The sequence below is a fragment of the Oncorhynchus keta genome, chromosome 21 (genome assembly GCF_023373465.1).
Source record: "Oncorhynchus keta strain PuntledgeMale-10-30-2019 chromosome 21, Oket_V2, whole genome shotgun sequence".
Taxonomy (NCBI): domain Eukaryota; kingdom Metazoa; phylum Chordata; class Actinopteri; order Salmoniformes; family Salmonidae; genus Oncorhynchus; species Oncorhynchus keta.
Window position 1 is genome coordinate 56,162,057 of NC_068441.1, and position 19,008 is coordinate 56,181,064.

At 47.9% G+C, this 19,008-nt stretch overlaps 1 protein-coding gene and 3 long non-coding RNA genes across 12 annotated transcripts in view; 2 read left to right on the forward strand and 2 right to left on the reverse strand.

Moving 5' to 3' along the window:
* Positions 1–958: 958 nt before the first annotated feature.
* LOC118377129 (pyruvate dehydrogenase E1 component subunit beta, mitochondrial) overlaps positions 959–19,008 on the reverse strand; it is a 34,971-nt gene continuing 16,921 nt past the window's right edge. The window contains exons 8-11 of the mRNA XM_052474397.1: positions 16,732–16,842; positions 14,161–14,252; positions 8,159–8,300; positions 959–2,522 (exon numbers count right to left, since the gene is read on the reverse strand). Of these exons, the coding sequence (XP_052330357.1) occupies positions 2,377–2,522; positions 8,159–8,300; positions 14,161–14,252; positions 16,732–16,842 (491 nt within the window). The 3' untranslated portion in view covers positions 959–2,376. The remainder of the gene's footprint in view (positions 2,523–8,158; positions 8,301–14,160; positions 14,253–16,731; positions 16,843–19,008) is intronic.
* Positions 2,529–8,148, reverse strand: LOC127910481 (uncharacterized). Its single transcript, XR_008075012.1, has 3 exons — positions 3,182–8,148; positions 3,083–3,148; positions 2,529–2,882 (listed from the first exon to the last, which is right to left on the reverse strand). It is a non-coding gene; the product is annotated as an uncharacterized LOC127910481 (long non-coding RNA).
* On the forward strand, positions 8,316–10,215 carry LOC127910482 (uncharacterized). Of its 7 annotated transcripts, none has more exons than XR_008075018.1 (5): positions 8,316–8,439; positions 8,861–9,010; positions 9,789–9,908; positions 9,939–9,998; positions 10,089–10,215. It is a non-coding gene; the product is annotated as an uncharacterized LOC127910482 (long non-coding RNA). The 7 variants fall into 7 exon arrangements; XR_008075016.1 differs by having other exon boundaries at positions 9,819–9,908; positions 10,089–10,210; XR_008075020.1 differs by lacking the exon at positions 9,789–9,908 and having other exon boundaries at positions 9,909–9,998; positions 10,089–10,209.
* Positions 10,266–14,149, forward strand: LOC127910484 (uncharacterized). Of its 3 annotated transcripts, none has more exons than XR_008075027.1 (5): positions 10,266–10,344; positions 11,125–11,213; positions 12,200–12,377; positions 13,080–13,168; positions 13,681–13,853. It is a non-coding gene; the product is annotated as an uncharacterized LOC127910484 (long non-coding RNA). The 3 variants fall into 3 exon arrangements; XR_008075029.1 differs by lacking the exon at positions 10,266–10,344 and adding an exon at positions 13,860–14,149 and having other exon boundaries at positions 10,864–11,213; positions 13,681–13,769; XR_008075028.1 differs by lacking the exons at positions 10,266–10,344; positions 13,080–13,168; positions 13,681–13,853 and adding exons at positions 12,726–12,903; positions 13,860–14,149 and having other exon boundaries at positions 10,864–11,213.

Sequence of the window (19,008 nt, forward strand, 5' to 3'; positions counted from 1 at the left end):
GTCCCTAGTTGTTCATCCTCCTCACCAAGCGTGTAATGAATACTTGTCCCTAGTTGTTCAACCTCCTCACCAAGCGTGTAATGCATACTTGTCCCCAGTTGTTCATCCTCCTCACCAAGGGTGTAATGCATACTTGTCCCTAGTTGTTCATCCTCCTCACCAAACGTGTAATGCATACTTGTCCCTGGTTGTTCAACCTCCTCACCAAGCGTGTAATGCATACTTGTCCCTAGTTGTTCAACCTCCTTACCAAGGGTGTAATGCATACTTGTCCCTAGTTGTTCAACCTCCTCACCAAGCGTGTAATGCATACTTGTCCCTAGTTGTTCATCCTCCTCACCAAGCGTGTAATGAATACTTGTCCCTAGTTGTTCAACCTCCTCACCAAGCGTGTAATGCATACTTGTCCCCAGTTGTTCATCCTCCTCACCAAGGGTGTAATGCATACTTGTCCCTAGTTGTTCAACCTCCTCACCAAGCGTGTAATGCATACTTGTCCCTAGTTGTTCATCCTCCTCACCAAGCGTGTAATGCATACTTGTCCCTAGTTGTTCAACCTCCTCACCAAGCGTGTAATGCATACTTGTCCCTGGTTGTTCAACCTCCTCACCAAGCGTGTAATGCATACTTGTCCCTAGTTGTTCAACCTCCTCACCAAGGGTGTAATGCATACTTGTCCCTAGTTGTTCAACCTCCTCATCACCAAGCGTGTAATGCATACTTGTCCCTGGTTGTTCATCCTCCTCACCAAGCGTGTAATGCATACTTGTCCCTAGTTGTTCAACCTCCTCACCAAGCGTGTAATGCATACTTGTCCCTAGTTGTTCATCCTCCTCACCAAGCGTGTAATGCATACTTGTCCCTAGTTGTTCAACCTCCTCACCAAGCATGTAATGCATACTTGTCCCTAGTTGTTCATCCTCCTCACCAAGCGTGAGAATAAAAAAAAAAAACATGATTATTTCTGATAAAATGGGGAGTTTTATTTCTGTAACAAAGCCATTTTACAGCAACAACAAAAAAAATAACACAGGAGTTACAATAATTTTCGGCCTTAATAAATACACTCCATTAAATCAACTATACATTTCTTTGACTTGCCATCATCGGATCATTGACAGATCTGTACAAAGTTGATGACGTCACCAGCTTGTCTGTCCACCAACCAATCAGGAAACGGAAGTGGAAGTCCTTGTCGGTATTACAGCAGCTAACTATTTGGACTATTTTCATGTAGTCATGTGATGTGCGTATATTTACCGTTAAGTTGACATGGGGGAGGAAATAAGTATTTTCTTTACAAGTACTCACTATTGTATAAGTAAATAAGTACTTATAGGTACTTAGAAGTTTAATAAGGTTGGTTTGCAAGGAGAGGAGTGGTGGGAGACAGGGAGACAGTGGGAGGGGGAGGGAGGGAGACACGGTGGGAGGGGGAGGGAGGGAGACACGGTGGGAGGGGGAGGGAGGGAGACACGGTGGGAGGGGAGGGAGGGAGACAGACACGGTGGGAGGGGGAGGGAGGGAGACAGACACGGTGGGAGGGGGAGGGAGGGAGACAGACACGGTGGGAGGGGGAGGGAGGGAGACAGACACGGTGGGAGGGAGAGGCATACACAGTGGGAGAGGGAGGGAGGGAGAGGCATACACAGTGGGAGAGGGAGGGAGGGAGACAGACACAGTGGGAGAGGGAGGGAGGGAGACAGACACAGTGGGAGAGGGAGGGAGGGAGACAGACACAGTGGGAGAGGGAGGGAGGGAGACAGACACAGTGGGAGAGGGAGGGAGGGAGACAGACACAGTGGGAGAGGGAGGGAGGGAGACAGACACAGTGGGAGAGGGAGGGAGGGAGACAGACACAGTGGGAGAGGGAGGGAGGGAGACAGACACAGTGGGAGAGGGAGGGAGGGAGACAGACACAGTGGGAGAGGGAGGGAGGGAGACAGACAGACACGGAGGGAGAGGCATACACAGTGGGAGAGGGAGGGAGGGAGACAGACACAGTGGGAGAGGGAGGGAGGGAGACAGACACAGTGGGAGAGGGAGGGAGGGAGACAGACACAGTGGGAGAGGGAGGGAGGGAGACAGACACAGTGGGAGAGGGAGGGAGGGAGACAGACACAGTGGGAGAGGGAGGGAGGGAGACAGACACAGTGGGAGAGGGAGGGAGGGAGACAGACACAGTGGGAGAGGGAGGGAGGGAGACAGACACAGTGGGAGAGGGAGGGAGGGAGACAGACACAGTGGGAGAGGGAGGGAGGGAGACAGACACAGTGGGAGAGGGAGGGAGGGAGACAGACACAGTGGGAGAGGGAGGGAGGGAGACACGGAGGGAGAGGCATACACAGTGGGAGAGGGAGGGAGACATTGGTATGTTTACATATTCAAGACCTTCTTGACTGTGAAGATGATGTCTTTGATCTGAGGTACACTGTGGTCCTCCAGGATCTTAGCGTAGGGCATGGGGATGTCGACACCAGTCACGCGGACTGCAGGGGCATCCAGGTAGTTGAAGGCTGGGCCTGGAAACAGGAAGGATCATTATTATTGATATTTATTTAACCAGGTAAACCAGTTGAGAACACCTGTATTTAACCAGGTAGGCCAGTTGAGAACACCTTTATTTAACCAGGTAGGCTAGTTGAGAACACCTTTATTTAACCATGTAGGCTAGTTGAGAACACCTTTATTTAACCATGTAGGCTAGTTGAGAACACCTTTATTTAACCAGGTAGGCTAGTTGAGAACACCTTTATTTAACCAGGTAGGCCAGTTGAGAACACCTTTATTTAACCAGGTAGGCCAGTTGAGAACACCTTTATTTAACCAGGTAGGCCAGTTGAGAACACCTTTATTTAACCAGGTAGGCTAGTAGAGAACACCTTTATTTAACCAGGTAGGCCAGTTGAGAACACCTTTATTTAACCAGGTAGGCTAGTTGAGAACACCTTTATTTAACCAGGGTAGGCTAGTTGAGAACACCTTTATTTAACCAGGGTAGGCTAGTTGAGAACACCTGTATTTAACCAGGTAGACTAGTTGAGAACACCTGTATTTAACCAGGTAGGCTAGTTGAGAACACCTTTATTTAACCAGGTAGGCCAGTTGAGAACACCTTTATTTAACCAGGTAGGCCAGTTGAGAACACCTTTATTTAACCAGGTAGGCTAGTTGAGAACACCTTTATTTAACCAGGTAGGCTAGTTGAGAACACCTTTATTTAACCAGGTAGGCCAGTTGAGAACACCTTTATTTAACCAGGTAGGCCAGTTGAGAACACCTTTATTTAACCAGGTAGGCCAGTTGAGAACACCTTTATTTAACCAGGTAGGCTAGTTGAGAACACCTTTATTTAACCAGGTAGGCTAGTTGAGAACACCTTTATTTAACCAGGTAGGCTAGTTGAGAACACCTTTATTTAACCAGGTAGGCTAGTTGAGAACACCTTTATTTAACCAGGTAGGCTAGTTGAGAACACCTTTATTTAACCAGGTAGGCTAGTTGAGAACACCTTTATTTAACCAGCTAGGCCAGTTGAGAACACCTTTATTTAACCAGGTAGGCTAGTTGAGAACACCTTTATTTAACCAGCTAGGCCAGTTGAGAACACCTTTATTTTACCAGGTAGGCTAGTTGAGAACACCTTTATTTAACCAGGGTAGGCTAGTTGAGAACACCTGTATTTAACCAGGTAGACTAGTTGAGAACACCTGTATTTAACCAGGTAGGCTAGTTGAGAACACCTTTATTTAACCAGGTAGGCCAGTTGAGAACACCTTTATTTTACCAGGTAGGCCAGTTGAGAACACCTTTATTTAACCAGGTAGGCTAGTTGAGAACACCTTTATTTAACCAGGTAGGCTAGTTGAGAACACCTTTATTTAACCAGGTAGGCCAGTTGAGAACACCTTTATTTAACCAGGTAGGCCAGTTGAGAACACCTTTATTTAACTAGGTAGGCCAGTTGAGAACACCTTTATTTAACCAGGTAGGCTAGTTGAGAACACCTTTATTTAACCAGGTAGGCTAGTTGAGAACACCTTTATTTAACCAGGTAGGCTAGTTGAGAACACCTTTATTTAACCAGGTAGGCTAGTTGAGAACACCTTTATTTAACCAGGTAGGCTAGTTGAGAACACCTTTATTTAACCAGGTAGGCTAGTTGAGAACACCTTTATTTAACCAGCTAGGCCAGTTGAGAACACCTTTATTTAACCAGGTAGGCTAGTTGAGAACACCTTTATTTAACCAGCTAGGCCAGTTGAGAACACCTTTATTTTACCAGGTAGGCTAGTTGAGAACACCTTTATTTAACCAGGTAGGCAAGTTCAGAACAAGTTCTCATTTACAATTGCGACCTGGCCAAGATAAAGCAAAGCAGTTCGACACATACAACAACACAGAGTTACACATGGAGTCAAACAAACATACAGTCAATAATGCAGTAGATCAAAAGAAAAACAAAAAGTCTATATACAGTGAGTGCAAATGAGGTAAGTTATGGGAATTAAGGCAATAAATAGGCCATGGTGGCGAAGTAATTACAATATAGCAATTGAAACACGGGAATGGTAGATGTGCAGAAGATGAATGAGCAAGTAGAGATACTGGGGTGCAAACGTGCAAGATAAATAAATAAATACCAGTATGGGGATGAGGTAGATAGATGGGCTGTTTACAGATAATATAATAATAATAATATAATAATATATATAATAATATATGCCATTTAGCTGACGCTTTTATCCAAAGCGACTTACAGTCATGTGTGCATACATTCTACGTATGGGTGGTCCCGGGAATCGAACCCACTACCCTGGCGTTACAAGCGCCATGCTCTACCAACTGAGCCACAGAAGGACCATGATGGGCTATGTACAGGTGCAGTGATCTGTGAGCTGCTCTGACAGCTGGTGCTTAAAGCTAGTTTGCCGAGTAGAGTGTTGGAGGCTAATTTATAGATGACATCACCGAAGTCGAGGATCGGTAGGATGGTCAGTTTTACGAGGGCAGCATGAGTGAAGGATGCTTTGTTGCGATATAGGAAGTCAATTCTAGATTTAATTTTGGATTGGAGATGCTTAATGTGAGTCTGGAAGGAGAGTTTACAGTAGAACCAGACACCTAGGTATTTGTAGTTTCCCACGTATTCTAAGTCAGAGCCATCCAGAGTAGTGATGCTGGACGGGCGAGCAGGTGCGGGCAGTGATTGGTTGAATAGCATGCATTTGGTTTCCCCTGAGCGACATCATTGATGTATACAGAGAAGAGAGAAGAGAGTCGGCCCGAGAATTGAACCCTGTGGCACCCCCATAGAGACTGCCAGAGGTCCGGACAACAGGCCCTCCGATTTGACACACTGAACTCTGTCTGAGAAGTAGTTGATCGGTTGAATAGCATGCATTTAGTTTTCCCTGCGTTTAAGACCAGTTAGAGGCCACTTGTGTATGAGCTTCATGCTTTTTAAATTATTAACTAAATCAAAACACTTTTTCTCACTTTTTTTTATCCATTCGGAAAGTATCCATACCCCTTGACATGTTCCACATTTAGTTACAATGGATTAAAAAAAAAAAAAAAATTCCACATTAATCTACACACAACACCCCATAATGACAAAGCAAAAACAGGTTAGCCAAAAACAAAACACAAACATGAAATACCTTATTTAAATAAATATTCAGACTCTTTGCTCAGTACTTTGTTGAAGTACCTTTGGCAACGATTACAGCCTCGAGTCTTCTTGGGTATGATGCTACAAGCTTGGCACACCTGTATTTGGAGAGTTTCTCCCATTCTTCTCTGCAGATCCTCTCAAGCTCTGTCAGGTTGGATGGGGAACGTCACTGCACAGCTATTTTCAGGTCTCTCCAGAGATGTTTGATCAGGTTCCGGGCTCTGGCTGGGCCACTCAAGGACATTCAGAGACTTGTCCAGAAGCCACTCCTGTGTTGTCTTGGCTGTGTGGTTAGGGTCGTTGTCCTGTTGGAAGGTGAACCTTTGCCCCAGTCTGAGGTCCTGAGGGCTCTGCAGCAGGTTTTCATCAAGGATCTCTCTGTACTTTGCTCCATTCATCTTTCTTCGATCCTGACTAGTCTCCCAGCCCCTGATGCTGAAAAACATCCCCACAGCATGATGCTGCCACCACCATGCTTCATCGTAGGGATGGTTCCAGGTTTCCTCCAGACGTGATGCTTGGCATTCAGGCCAAAGAGTTCAATCTTGGTTTCATCAGACCAGAGAATCTTGTTTCTCATGGCCTGAGTCCTTTAGGTGCCTTTTGGCAAACTCCAAGCGGGCTGTCATGTGCCTTTTACTGAGTAGTAGCTTCCGTCTGGCCACTACCATAAAGACCTGGTTGGTGGAGTGCTGCAGAGATGGTTGTCCTTCTGGAGGATTCTCCCATCTCCACAGGAGAATTCTAGAGCTCTGTCAGAGTGACGAAGTTCTTGGTCACCTCCCTGACCAAGGCCCTGCTCACCTGATTGCTCAGTTTGGCCGAGCTGCCAGCTCTAGGAAGAGTCTTGGTGGTTCCAAACTTCTTCCATTTAAGAATGATGGAGGTGTTCTTGGGGACCTTCAATGCTGCATACATTTTTTGGTACATTTCCCCAGATGTGTGCCAACAATCCTGTCTCGGAGCTATACGGAGAATTCCTTCGATCTCATGGATTGGTTTTTGCTCTGACATGCGCTGTCAACCGTGGGACTTTATATAGACAGGCGTGTGCCTTTCCAAATCATGTCCAATCAATTGAATTTACCACAGGTGTCGGACTCCAATGAAGTTGTAGAAACATCTCAAGGTTGATCAATGGAAACAGGATGCACCTGAGATCAATTTAGTCTCATAGCAAAAGGGTCTGAATAGTTATGTAAATAAGATATTGTTTCTTTTTTCTAAAAACCTGTATATACTTTGTCATTAGGGGGTATTGTGATGTCATTAGGGGGCATTGTGATATCATTAGGGGGTATTGTGATGTCATTAGGGGGTATTGTGTGTAGATTGATGAGAATAAGGCTGTAATAAAATGTGGAAAAGGGTTCTGAATATCCTCCCAATGCATTATGTATATATTCACATGCCTGTATTCCTACTACACTGAACAAAAATATAAACGCAACATGCAGCCATTTAATTGACTTTACTGAGGGAATCAGTCATTTTCAATAAATTGATTAGGTCCTAATATGTGTATTTCACACGATACAGATATGCATCTGTTGGTCACAGATACCTTAAATATTTTAAAAAGGGCCCCGGGATCTCGTCGCGGTAATTCTGTGCATTAAAATCGCCATCGATAAAGTGCAATTGTGTTCATTGTCCGTAGCTTATGCCTTGCCCCATACCATAACACCACCGCCACCATGGGGTTGTTCACAACAATGACATCTGTGGTTGTGACGCCGGCTGGACGTACTACCAAACTCTCTAAAACAACGTTGGAGGAGGATTATGGTAGAGAAATAAACATTTCATTCTCTGGTGGACATTCCTACAGTCAGTATTGCCAATTGCAGGCTCCCTCAAATCTTGAGATATCTGTGGTATTGTGTCGAGTGACAAAACGGCACATTTTAGAGTGGCCCTTTATTGTCCCCCAGCACAAGGTGCACCTGTGTAATAATCATGCTGTTTAATCAGCTTCTTGACATGCCACACCTGTCAGGTGAATGGATTATCTTGGCAAAGGAGAAATACTCACTAATCCGGGATGTAAACTCATTTGTGCATAACATTTTAGAGAAATCAGCTATTTGTGCGTCTGGAACATTTCTGTGATATTTTATTTCAGCTCATGAAACACGAGATATATATATATATATATTTGTGTTCAGTGTATGCATTCCCATGCCTGTACTGGCCCTCCAACATCACTCCTACCAGCAACCTGATCTTCCCAGGCAGCATTCCATGTAGTTCACCCATGTTTACAGAGGCCCAACCTAGCTTAGCCTTCAGAAACGACAGCATGGGGATGCATGGTGTTATGAATGCAGTGCTACTTACACAACAATGACAAAGTCATGGACAACAACAAAAAAACTAGTTCAATGACAAATCTCCAATGGAAATACTTCAGTCCAAGATTAGGCTTAATCTGCATCCGGGAAACCAGTCTATGTATGTATAAAAATCAAGAGCACGTACCCTCCATGATCCTGGCACAGATCTCAGCCCCTACTCCGTATTGGGGCCAGCCCCCTTCCACCGTGACCAGATGGCCAGTCTTCATCACGCTGGCCTCAATGGTCTCCACATCCAGAGGTCTTATGGTACGCAGGTTAACCACCTAGCAGGGGAGAGACCAGGTTATAACCACCTAGCAGGGGAGAGACCAGGTTATAACCACCTAGCAGGGGAGAGACCAGGTTATAACCACCTAGCAGGGGAGAGACCAGGTTATAACCACCTAGCAGGGGAGAGACCAGGTTATAACCACCTAGCAGGGGAGAGACCGGGTTATAACCACCTAGCAGGGGAGAGACCGGGTTATAACCACCTAGCAGGGGAGAGACCGGGTTATAACCACCTAGCAGGGGAGAGACCGGGTTATAACCACCTAGCAGGGGAGAGACCGGGTTATAACCACCTAGCAGGGGAGAGACCGGGTTATAATCCACCTAGCAGTGGAGAGACCGGGTTATAACCACCTAGCAGGGGAGAGACCGGGTTATAACCACCTAGCAGGGGAGCGACCAGGTTATAACCACCTAGCAGGGGACAGACCGGGTTATAACCACCTAGCAGGGGAGAGACCGGGTTATAACCACCTAGCAGGGGAGAGACCGGGTTATAACCACCTAGCAGTGGAGAGACCAGGTTATAACCACCTAGCAGTGGAGAGACCAGGTTATAACCACCTAGCAGGGGAGAGACCAGGTTATAACCACCTAGCAGGGGAGAGACCAGGTTATAACCACCTAGCAGGGGAGAGACCAGGTTATAACCACCTAGCAGGGGAGAGACCAGGTTATAACCACCTAGCAGGGGAGAGACCAGGTTATAACCACCTAGCAGTGGAGAGACCAGGTTATAACCACCTAGCAGTGGAGAGACCAGGTTATAACCACCTAGCAGTGGAGAGACCAGGTTATAACCACCTAGCAGGGGAGAGACCGGGTTATAACCACCTAGCAGGGGAGAGACCGGGTATAACCACCTACCACCTAGCAGGGGAGAGATAACCACCTAGCAGGGAGAGACCAGGTTATAACCACCTAGGGGGAGAGACCGGGTTATAACCACCTAGCAGGGGAGAGACCAGGTTATAATCCACCTAGCAGTGGAGAGACCAGGTTATAACCACCTAGCAGGGGAGAGACCAGGTTATAATCCACCTAGCAGTGGAGAGACCAGGTTATAACCACCTAGCAGGGGAGAGACCGGGTTATAACCACCTAGCAGGGGAGAGACCAGGTTATAATCCACCTAGCAGTGGAGAGACCAGGTTATAACCACCTAGCAGGGGAGAGACCAGGTTATAACCACCTAGCAGGGGAGAGACCGGGTTATAACCACCTAGCAGGGGAGAGACCGGGTTATTACCACCTAGCAGTGGAGAGACCAGGTTATTACCACCTAGCAGTGGAGAGACCAGGTTATAACCACCTAGCAGTGGAGAGACCAGGTTATAACCACCTAGCAAGGGAGAGACCAGGTTATAACCACCTAGCAGTGGAGAGAACAGGTTATAACCACCTAGCAGTGGAGAGACCAGGTTATAACCACCTAGCAGTGGAGAGACCAGGTTATAACCACCTAGCAGTGGAGAGACCAGGTTATAACCACCTAGCAAGGGAGAGACCAGGTTATAACCACCTAGCAGGGGAGAGACCAGGTTATAACCACCTAGCAGGGGACAGACCAGGTTATAACCACCTAGCAGGGGACAGACCAGGTTATAACCACCTAGCAGGGGAGAGACCAGGTTATAACCACCTAGCAGGGGACAGACCAGGTTATAACCACCTAGCAGGGGAGAGACCAGGTTATAACCACCTAGCAGGGGACAGACCAGGTTATAACCACCTAGCAGGGGAGAGAACAGGTTATAACCACCTAGCAGTGGACAGACCAGGTTATAACCACCTAGCAGGGGAGAGACCAGGTTATAACCACCTAGCAGGGGAGAGACCAGGTTATAACCACCTAGCAGGGGACAGAACAGCAGTGGACAGAACAGTACTTTAGTAATGTGGTGAGGGTGTTTTGTAAATCTATCAGATAGAGGTGATGTGTAGGAGAGTGCTGACACAGCAGTGGACAGAACAGCAGTGGACAGAACAGTACTTTAGTAATGTGGGGGGGGTGTTTTGTAAATCTATCAGATAGAGGTGATGTGTAGGAGAGTGCTGACACAGCAGTGGACAGAACAGTACTTTAGTAATGTGGTGAGGGTGTTTTGTAAATCTATCAGATAGAGGTGATGTGTAGGAGAGTGCTGACACAGCAGTGGACAGATCAGTACTTTAGTAATGTGGGGGGGGTGTTTTGTAAATCTATCAGATAGAGGTGATGTGTAGGAGAGTGCTGACACAGCAGTGGACAGAACAGTACTTTAGTAATGTGGGGGTGTTTTGTAAATCTATCAGATAGAGGTGATGTGTAGGAGAGTGCTGACACAGCAGTGGACAGAAGTAATGTGGGGGGTGTTTTGTAAATCAGATAGAGGTGATGTGTAGGAGAGTGCTGACACAGCAGTGGACAGAACAGTACTTTAGTAATGTGGGGGGTGTTTTGTAAATCTATCAGATAGAGGTGATGTGTAGGAGAGTGCTGACACAGCAGTGGACAGAACAGTACTTTAGTAATGTGGTGAGGGTGTTTTGTAAATCTATCAGATAGAGGTGATGTGTAGGAGAGTGCTGACACAGCAGTGGACAGATCAGTACTTTAGTAATGTGGGGGGGGTGTTTTGTAAATCTATCAGATAGAGGTGATGTGTAGGAGAGTGCTGACACAGCAGTGGACAGAACAGTACTTTAGTAATGTGGTGGGGGTGTTTTGTAAATCTATCAGATAGAGGTGATGTGTAGGAGAGTGCTGACACAGCAGTGGACAGAACAGTACTTTAGTAATGTGGTGAGGGTGTTTTGTAAATCTATCAGATAGAGGTGATGTGTAGGAGAGTGCTGACACAGCAGTGGACAGAACAGTACTTTAGTAATGTGGGGGGGGTGTTTTGTAAATCTATCAGATAGAGGTGATGTGTAGGAGAGTGCTGACACAGCAGTGGACAGAACAGTACTTTAGTAATGTGGGGGTGTTTTGTAAATCTATCAGATAGAGGTGATGTGTAGGAGAGTGCTGACACAGCAGTGGACAGAACAGTACTTTAGTAATGTGGGGGGTGTTTTGTAAATCTATCAGATAGAGGTGATGTGTAGGAGAGTGCTGACACAGCAGTGGACAGAACAGTACTTTAGTAATGTGGGGGGTGTTTTGTAAATCTATCAGATAGAGGTGATGTGTAGGAGAGTGCTGACACAGCAGTGGACAGAACAGTACTTTAGTAATGTGGTGAGGGTGTTTTGTAAATCTATCAGATAGAGGTGATGTGTAGGAGAGTGCTGACACAGCAGTGGACAGAACAGTACTTTAGTAATGTGGTGAGGGTTTTTGTAAATCTATCAGATAGAGGTGATGTGTAGGAGAGTGCTGACACAGCAGTGGACAGAACAGTACTTTAGTAATGTGGGGGGTGTTTTGTAAATCTATCAGATAGAGGTGATGTGTAGGAGAGTGCTGACACAGCAGTGGACAGAACAGTACTTTAGTAATGTGGGGGTGTTTTGTAAATCTATCAGATAGAGGTGATGTGTAGGAGAGTGCTGACACAGCAGTGGACAGAACAGTACTTTAGTAATGTGGGGGTGTTTTGTAAATCTATCAGATAGAGGTGATGTGTAGGAGAGTGCTGACAGAACAGCAGTGGACAGCAGTGGACAGAACAGTACTTTAGTAATGTGGTAAATCTATCAGATAGAGGTGTTTTGTGAAATCTATCAGATAGAGGTGATGTGTAGGAGAGTGCTGACACAGCAGTGGACAGAACAGTACTTTAGTAATGTGGGGGTGTTTTGTAAATCTATCAGATAGAGGTGATGTGTAGGAGAGTGCTGACACAGCAGTGGACAGAACAGTACTTTAGTAATGTGGGGGGGTGTTTTGTAAATCTATCAGATAGAGGTGATGTGTAGGAGAGTGCTGACACAGCAGTGGACAGAACAGTACTTTAGTAATGTGGGGGGGGTGTTTTGTAAATCTATCAGATAGAGGTGATGTGTAGGAGAGTGCTGACACAGCAGTGGACAGAACAGTACTTTAGTAATGTGGGGGGGGTGTTTTGTAAATCTATCAGATAGAGGTGATGTGTAGGAGAGTGCTGACACAGCAGTGGACAGAACAGTACTTTAGTAATGTGGGGGGTGTTTTGTAAATCTATCAGATAGAGGTGATGTGTAGGAGAGTGCTGACACAGCAGTGGACAGAACAGTACTTTAGTAATGTGGGGGGTGTTTTGTAAATCTATCAGATAGAGGTGATGTGTAGGAGAGTGCTGACACAGCAGTGGACAGAACAGTACTTTAGTAATGTGGGGGGTGTTTTGTAAATCTATCAGATAGAGGTGATGTGTAGGAGAGTGCTGACACAGCAGTGGACAGAACAGTACTTTAGTAATGTGGGGGGTGTTTTGTAAATCTATCAGATAGAGGTGATGTGTAGGAGAGTGCTGACACAGCAGTGGACAGAACAGTACTTTAGTAATGTGGGGGGGGTGTTTTGTAAATCTATCAGATAGAGGTGATGTGTAGGAGAGTGCTGACACAGCAGTGGACAGAACAGTACTTTAGTAATGTGGGGGGGGTGTTTTGTAAATCTATCAGATAGAGGTGATGTGTAGGAGAGTGCTGACACAGCAGTGGACAGAACAGTACTTTAGTAATGTGGGGGGGGTGTTTTGTAAATCTATCAGATAGAGGTGATGTGTAGGAGAGTGCTGACACAGCAGTGGACAGAACAGTACTTTAGTAATGTGGGGGGTGTTTTGTAAATCTATCAGATAGAGGTGATGTGTAGGAGAGTGCTGACACAGCAGTGGACAGAACAGTACTTTAGTAATGTGGGGGGGGTGTTTTGTAAATCTATCAGATAGAGGTGATGTGTAGGAGAGTGCTGACACAGCAGTGGACAGAACAGTACTTTAGTAATGTGGGGGGGGGGTGTTTTGTAAATCTATCAGATAGAGGTGATGTGTAGGAGAGTGCTGACACAGCAGTGGACAGAACAGTACTTTAGTAATGTGGGGGGTGTTTTGTAAATCTATCAGATAGAGGTGATGTGTAGGAGAGTGCTGACACAGCAGTGGACAGAACAGTACTTTAGTAATGTGGTGGGGGTGTTTTGTAAATCTATCAGATAGAGGTGATGTGTAGGAGAGTGCTGACACAGCAGTGGACAGAACAGTACTTTAGTAATGTGGGGGGTGTTTTGTAAATCTATCAGATAGAGGTGATGTGTAGGAGAGTGCTGACACAGCAGTGGACAGAACAGTACTTTAGTAATGTGGGGTGTTTTGTAAATCTATCAGATAGAGGTGATGTGTAGGAGAGTGCTGACACAGCAGTTAGTAATGTGGTGGGGGTGTTTTGTAAATCTATCAGATAGAGGTGATGTGTAGGAGAGTGCTGACACAGCAGTGGACAGAACAGTACTTTAGTAATGTGGGGGGGGTGTTTTGTAAATCTATCAGATAGAGGTGATGTGTAGGAGAGTGCTGACACAGCAGTGGACAGAACAGTACTTTAGTAATGTGGGGGGGGGTGTTTTGTAAATCTATCAGATAGAGGTGATGTGTAGGAGAGTGCTGACACAGCAGTGAGATGGATTGAACTCATGTTGCCAGCGTTATGTCCATGTGCTCAAGAAGCAGGGGCTTACACCGCCAGACGACATGTACAACTTCACACTTTAAAAACACACTCGCCGACTCCAACCCCATTCCTTTATTTGTAAGTGTAGATGTATTCAACAATAGATAGAAAGTAGTGACATTGCAAGAGCAGTGGGAGTTCCTATTGGTTTAGTTTATACATAAACCAATAGAAATCTGTTATTTTCTGAACCACATAACTGAAGACGACACTCACCTCACATTCAACCCCCTCTTTAGCCAGGACGGCCGCAGCATCCAGGCAGAACCCCACACACCGGGAATGTGACACGAGAGTGATGTGAGTTCCTGACCAAAACACACAATGGTTGGGTACAAACGTTTTGTAATGCATTCAGAAACTAGCCATACACCCCTCGACTTCTTCCACGTTTTGTTGTGTTACAAAATGAATTCAACACGCAGAGCATTCGGAAAGTATTCAGACCCCTTGACTTTTTCCACATTGAGCCTTATTCTAAAACCGATTAAATAAAAAATGTTCCTTGTCTATCTACACACAATACCCCATAATGACAAAGCAAAAACAGGTGTAACCATTTTTGCAAATGTACTCAAAATAAAAAAACAGAAATACCTTATTTACATAAGTTTTCAGACCCTTTGCAATGAGACTCTGAATAAAGCTCAGGTGCATCCTGCTTCCATTGATCATCCTTGAGATGTTTCTTCAACTTGATTGGACTCCACCTGAGGTAAATTCAATTGAATGGACATGATTTGGAAAGGCACACACCTGTCTATATAAGGTCCAGCAGTTGACAGTGCATGTCAGAGCAGAAACCAAGACATGAGGTTGATGGAATTGTCTATAGAGCTTTGAGACAGGATTGTGTAGAGGCACAGATCCGGGGAAGGGTACCAACACATTTCTGCAGCATTGAAGGTCCCCAAGAACACAGTGACCTCCATCATTCTGAAATGGAAGACGTTTGGAACCACCAAGACTCTTCCTAGAGCTGGCCGCCCGGCCAAACAGAGCAATCAGGGGAGAAGGGTCTTGATCAGGGAGGTGACCAAGAACTCGATGGTCATTCTGACAGAGCTCTAAAGTCCCTGTGGAGATGGGAGAACCTTCCAGATGGACAACCGTCTCTGCAGCACTCCTCCAATCAGGCCTTTATGGTAGAGTGGCCAGACGGAAGCCACTCCTCAGTAAAAGGCACATGACAGCCCATTAAGTTTGCCAAAAGGCACCTAAAGACTCTCAGACCATGAGAAACAAGATTCTCTGGTCTGATGGAACCAAGATTGAACTCTCTGGCCTCTATTCCATTCATCACGTCTGGAGGAGTCCTGGAACCATCCCTACGATGAAGCATGGTGGTGGCAGCATCATGTCTGGAGGACACCTGGAACCATCCCTACGATGAAGCATGGTGGTGGCAGCATCATCATGCTGTGGGGATGTTTTTCAGCATCAGGGACTGGGAGAATAGTCAGGATCGAGGGAAAGATGAACAGAGCAAAGTACAGAGAGATCCTTGATGAAAACCTGCTCTAGTGTGCTCAGGAACTCAGACTGGGGCAAAGGATCACCTTCCAACAGGACAACGACCCTAAGCACACAACCAAGACAACGCGGGAGTGGCTTCGGGACAAGTCTCTGAATGTCCTTGAGTGACCCAGCCAGAGCTGGACTTGAACCTGATCGAACATCTCTGGAGAGACCTGGAAATAGCTGTGCAGCAACATTCCCCATCCAACCTGACAGAGCTTGAGAGGATCTGCAGAGAAGAATGGGAGAAACTCCCCAAATACAGGTGTGCCAAGATTGTAGTTTCATACCCAAGAACAATTGAGGCTGTAATCACTGTCAAAGGTTCTTCAACAAATTACAGAGTAAAGGGTCTGAATACTTATGTCAACGTGATTATTTTATATTTTATTATATATAAATTAGCAAACATTTTGAAAAAACAGTTTTTTCTTTGTCATTATGGGATATTATGTGTAGATTGATGAGGGGGAAAAAGAATGCAATAAATTATAGAGTTAAAGATGTAACGTAACAAAATGTAAAATCAGGCTTAAACACATCAAAATGTGGAAAAGGTCAGGAGGTGTGAATCCGATCTGTAACACTGTGTAAACAACCCAAATGGCTCCCTATAGTAAACTACCCTTTGACCAGATTTGGGACGCAGACCGATGAAGATCTCAATTAAGACATCATGCTAATTTTCTTTATCAACAATGCAATTTGCTAACAACGCTACATCAATTATCTTTCCCAATGACACAATCAATTATCTTTCCCAATGAAACGATCAATTATCTTTCCCAATGAAACGATCAATTATCTTTCCCAATGAAACGATCAATTATCTTTCCCAATGAAACGATCAATTATCTTTCCCAATGAAACGATCAATTATCTTTCCCAATGAAACGATCAATTATCTTTCCCAATGAAACGATCAATTATCTTTCCCAATGAAACGATCAATTATCTTTCCCAATGAAACGATCAATTATCTTTCCCAATGAAACGATCAATTATCTTTCCCAATGAAACGATCAATTATCTTTCCCAATGAAACGATCAATTATCTTTCCCAATGAAACGATCAATTATCTTTCCCAATGAAACGATCAATTATCTTTCCCAATGAAACGATCAATTATCTTTCCCAATGAAACGATCAATTATCTTTCCCAATGACACAATCAATTATGTTAATGTTTTAACAGGGGATGTTACAACGAACATTTACATTATCACAAAAAACATGTACATTTCTTTTCTCCAGCTCTTGCTACCTACCTTGTCTTTCCACCTTGGCCTTTCCAATAGGTAAGACAAAGTCTTTGTGCATAACCTCCTCAGACAGGTCAAAGGGCACACCGTACATCAGCTCATTCTCCAGGAACACCACTGTTGAAGGAAATATACATTAAAAGGGGTTTTCGTTTAGCACACGTCACCATGGTTACTTAAATGTCTACACGACAGGACATGAGCAGATCTACAGTGATCCCTCTCATCCTCGACCACCACCTCCTAGGGACCTGGGGCCTCCTCCTGGGGACCACCACCTCCTAGGGACCTTGGGGCCTCCTCCTGGGGACCACCACCTCCTAGGGACCTGGGGGCCTCCTAGGGACCTGGGGGCGTCCTCCTGGGGACCACCACCTCCTAGGGACCTGGGGGCATCCTCTTGGGGACCACCACCTCCTAGGGACCCGGGGGACTTCCTCCTAGGGACCTGGGGGCGTCCTCCTAGGGACCACCACCTCCTAGGGACCTGGGGGCGTCCTCCTGGGGACCACCACCTCCTAGGGACGTCCTCCCGGGGACCACCACCTCCTAGGGACCTGGGGGCGTCCTCCTGGGGACCACCACCTCCTAGGGACCTGGGGGCCTCCTCCTGGGGACCACCACCTCCTAGGGACGTCCTCCTAGGGACCTGGGGGCGTCCTCCTAGGGACCACCACCTCCTAGGGACCTGGGGGCATCCTCTTGGGGACCACCACCTCCTAGGGACCCGGGGGACTTCCTCCTAGGGACCTGGGGGCGTCCTCCTAGGGACCACCACCCTAGGGACCTGGGGGCATCCTCCTGGGGACCACCACCTCCTAGGGACGTCCTCCCGGGGACCACCACCTCCTAGGGACCTGGGGGCGTCCTCCTGGGGACCACCACCTCCTAGGGACCTGGGGGCCTCCTAGGGACCTGGGGGCGTCCTCCTGGGGACCACCACCTCCTAGGGACCTGGGGGCCTCCTAGGGACCTGGGGGCGTCCTCCTGGGGACCACCACCTCCTCCTGGGGACCACCACCTCCTAGGGACCTGGGGGCGTCCTCCTGGGGACCACCACCTCCTCCTGGGGACCACCACCTCCTAGGGACCCGGGGGCCTCCTAGGGACCTGGGGGCGTCCTCCTGGGGACCACCACCTCCTCCTGGGGACCACCACCTCCTAGGGACCTGGGGGCATCCTCCTGGGGACCACCACCTCCTAGGGACGTCCTCCTGGGGACCTGGGGGCGTCCTCCTAGGGACCACCACCTCCTAGGGACCTGGGGACGTCTTCCTGGGGACCACCACCTCCTGGGGACCACAACCTCCTAGGGACCCGGGGGGACTTCCTCCTAGGGACCTGGGGGCGTCCTCCTGGGGACCACCACCTCCTAGGGACGTCCTCCTGGGGACCACAACCTCCTAGGGACCCGGTGGGACTTCCTCCTAGGGACCTGGGGGCATCCTCCCGGGGACCACCACCTCCTAGGGGCGTCCTCCCGGGGACCACCACCTCCTAGGGGCGTCCTCCCGGGGACCACCACCTCCTGGGGACCACCACCTCCTAGGGACCCGGGGGGACTTCCTCCTAGGGACCTGGGGGCGTCCTCCTGGGGACCACCACCTCCTAGGGACCTGGGGGCGTCCTCTTGGGGACCACCACCTCCTAGGGACCTGGGGGTGTCCTCCTGGGGACCACCACCTCCTAGGGACTCGGGGGACTTCCTCCTAGGGACCTGGGGGCGTCCTCCTGGGGACCACCACCTCCTAGGGACCTGGGGGCGTCCTCCTGGGGACCACCACCTCCTAGGGACCTGGGGGCGTCCTCCTGGGGACCACCACCTCCTAGGGACCTGGGGGCGTCCTCCTGGGGACCACCACCTCCTAGGGACCTGGGGGCGTCCTCCTGGGGACCACCACCTCCTAGGGACCTGGGGACGTCTTCCTGGGGACCACCACCTCCTGGGGACCACAACCTCCTAGGGACCCGGGGGACTTCCTCCTAGGGACCTGGGGGCGTCCTCCTGGGGACCACCACCTCCTAGGGACCTGGGGGCGTCCTCCTGGGGACCACCACCTCCTGGGGACCTGGGGGCCTCCTCCTGGGGACCACCACCTCCTGGGGACCTGGGGGCCTCCTCCTGGGGACCACCACCTCCTGGGGACCTGGGGGCGTCCTCCTGGGGACCACCACCTCCTGGGGACCTGGGGGCGTCCTCCTGGGGACCACCACCTCCTAGGGACCTGGGGGCGTCCTCCTGGGGACCACCACCTCCTGGGGACCACCACCACCTCCTAGAGG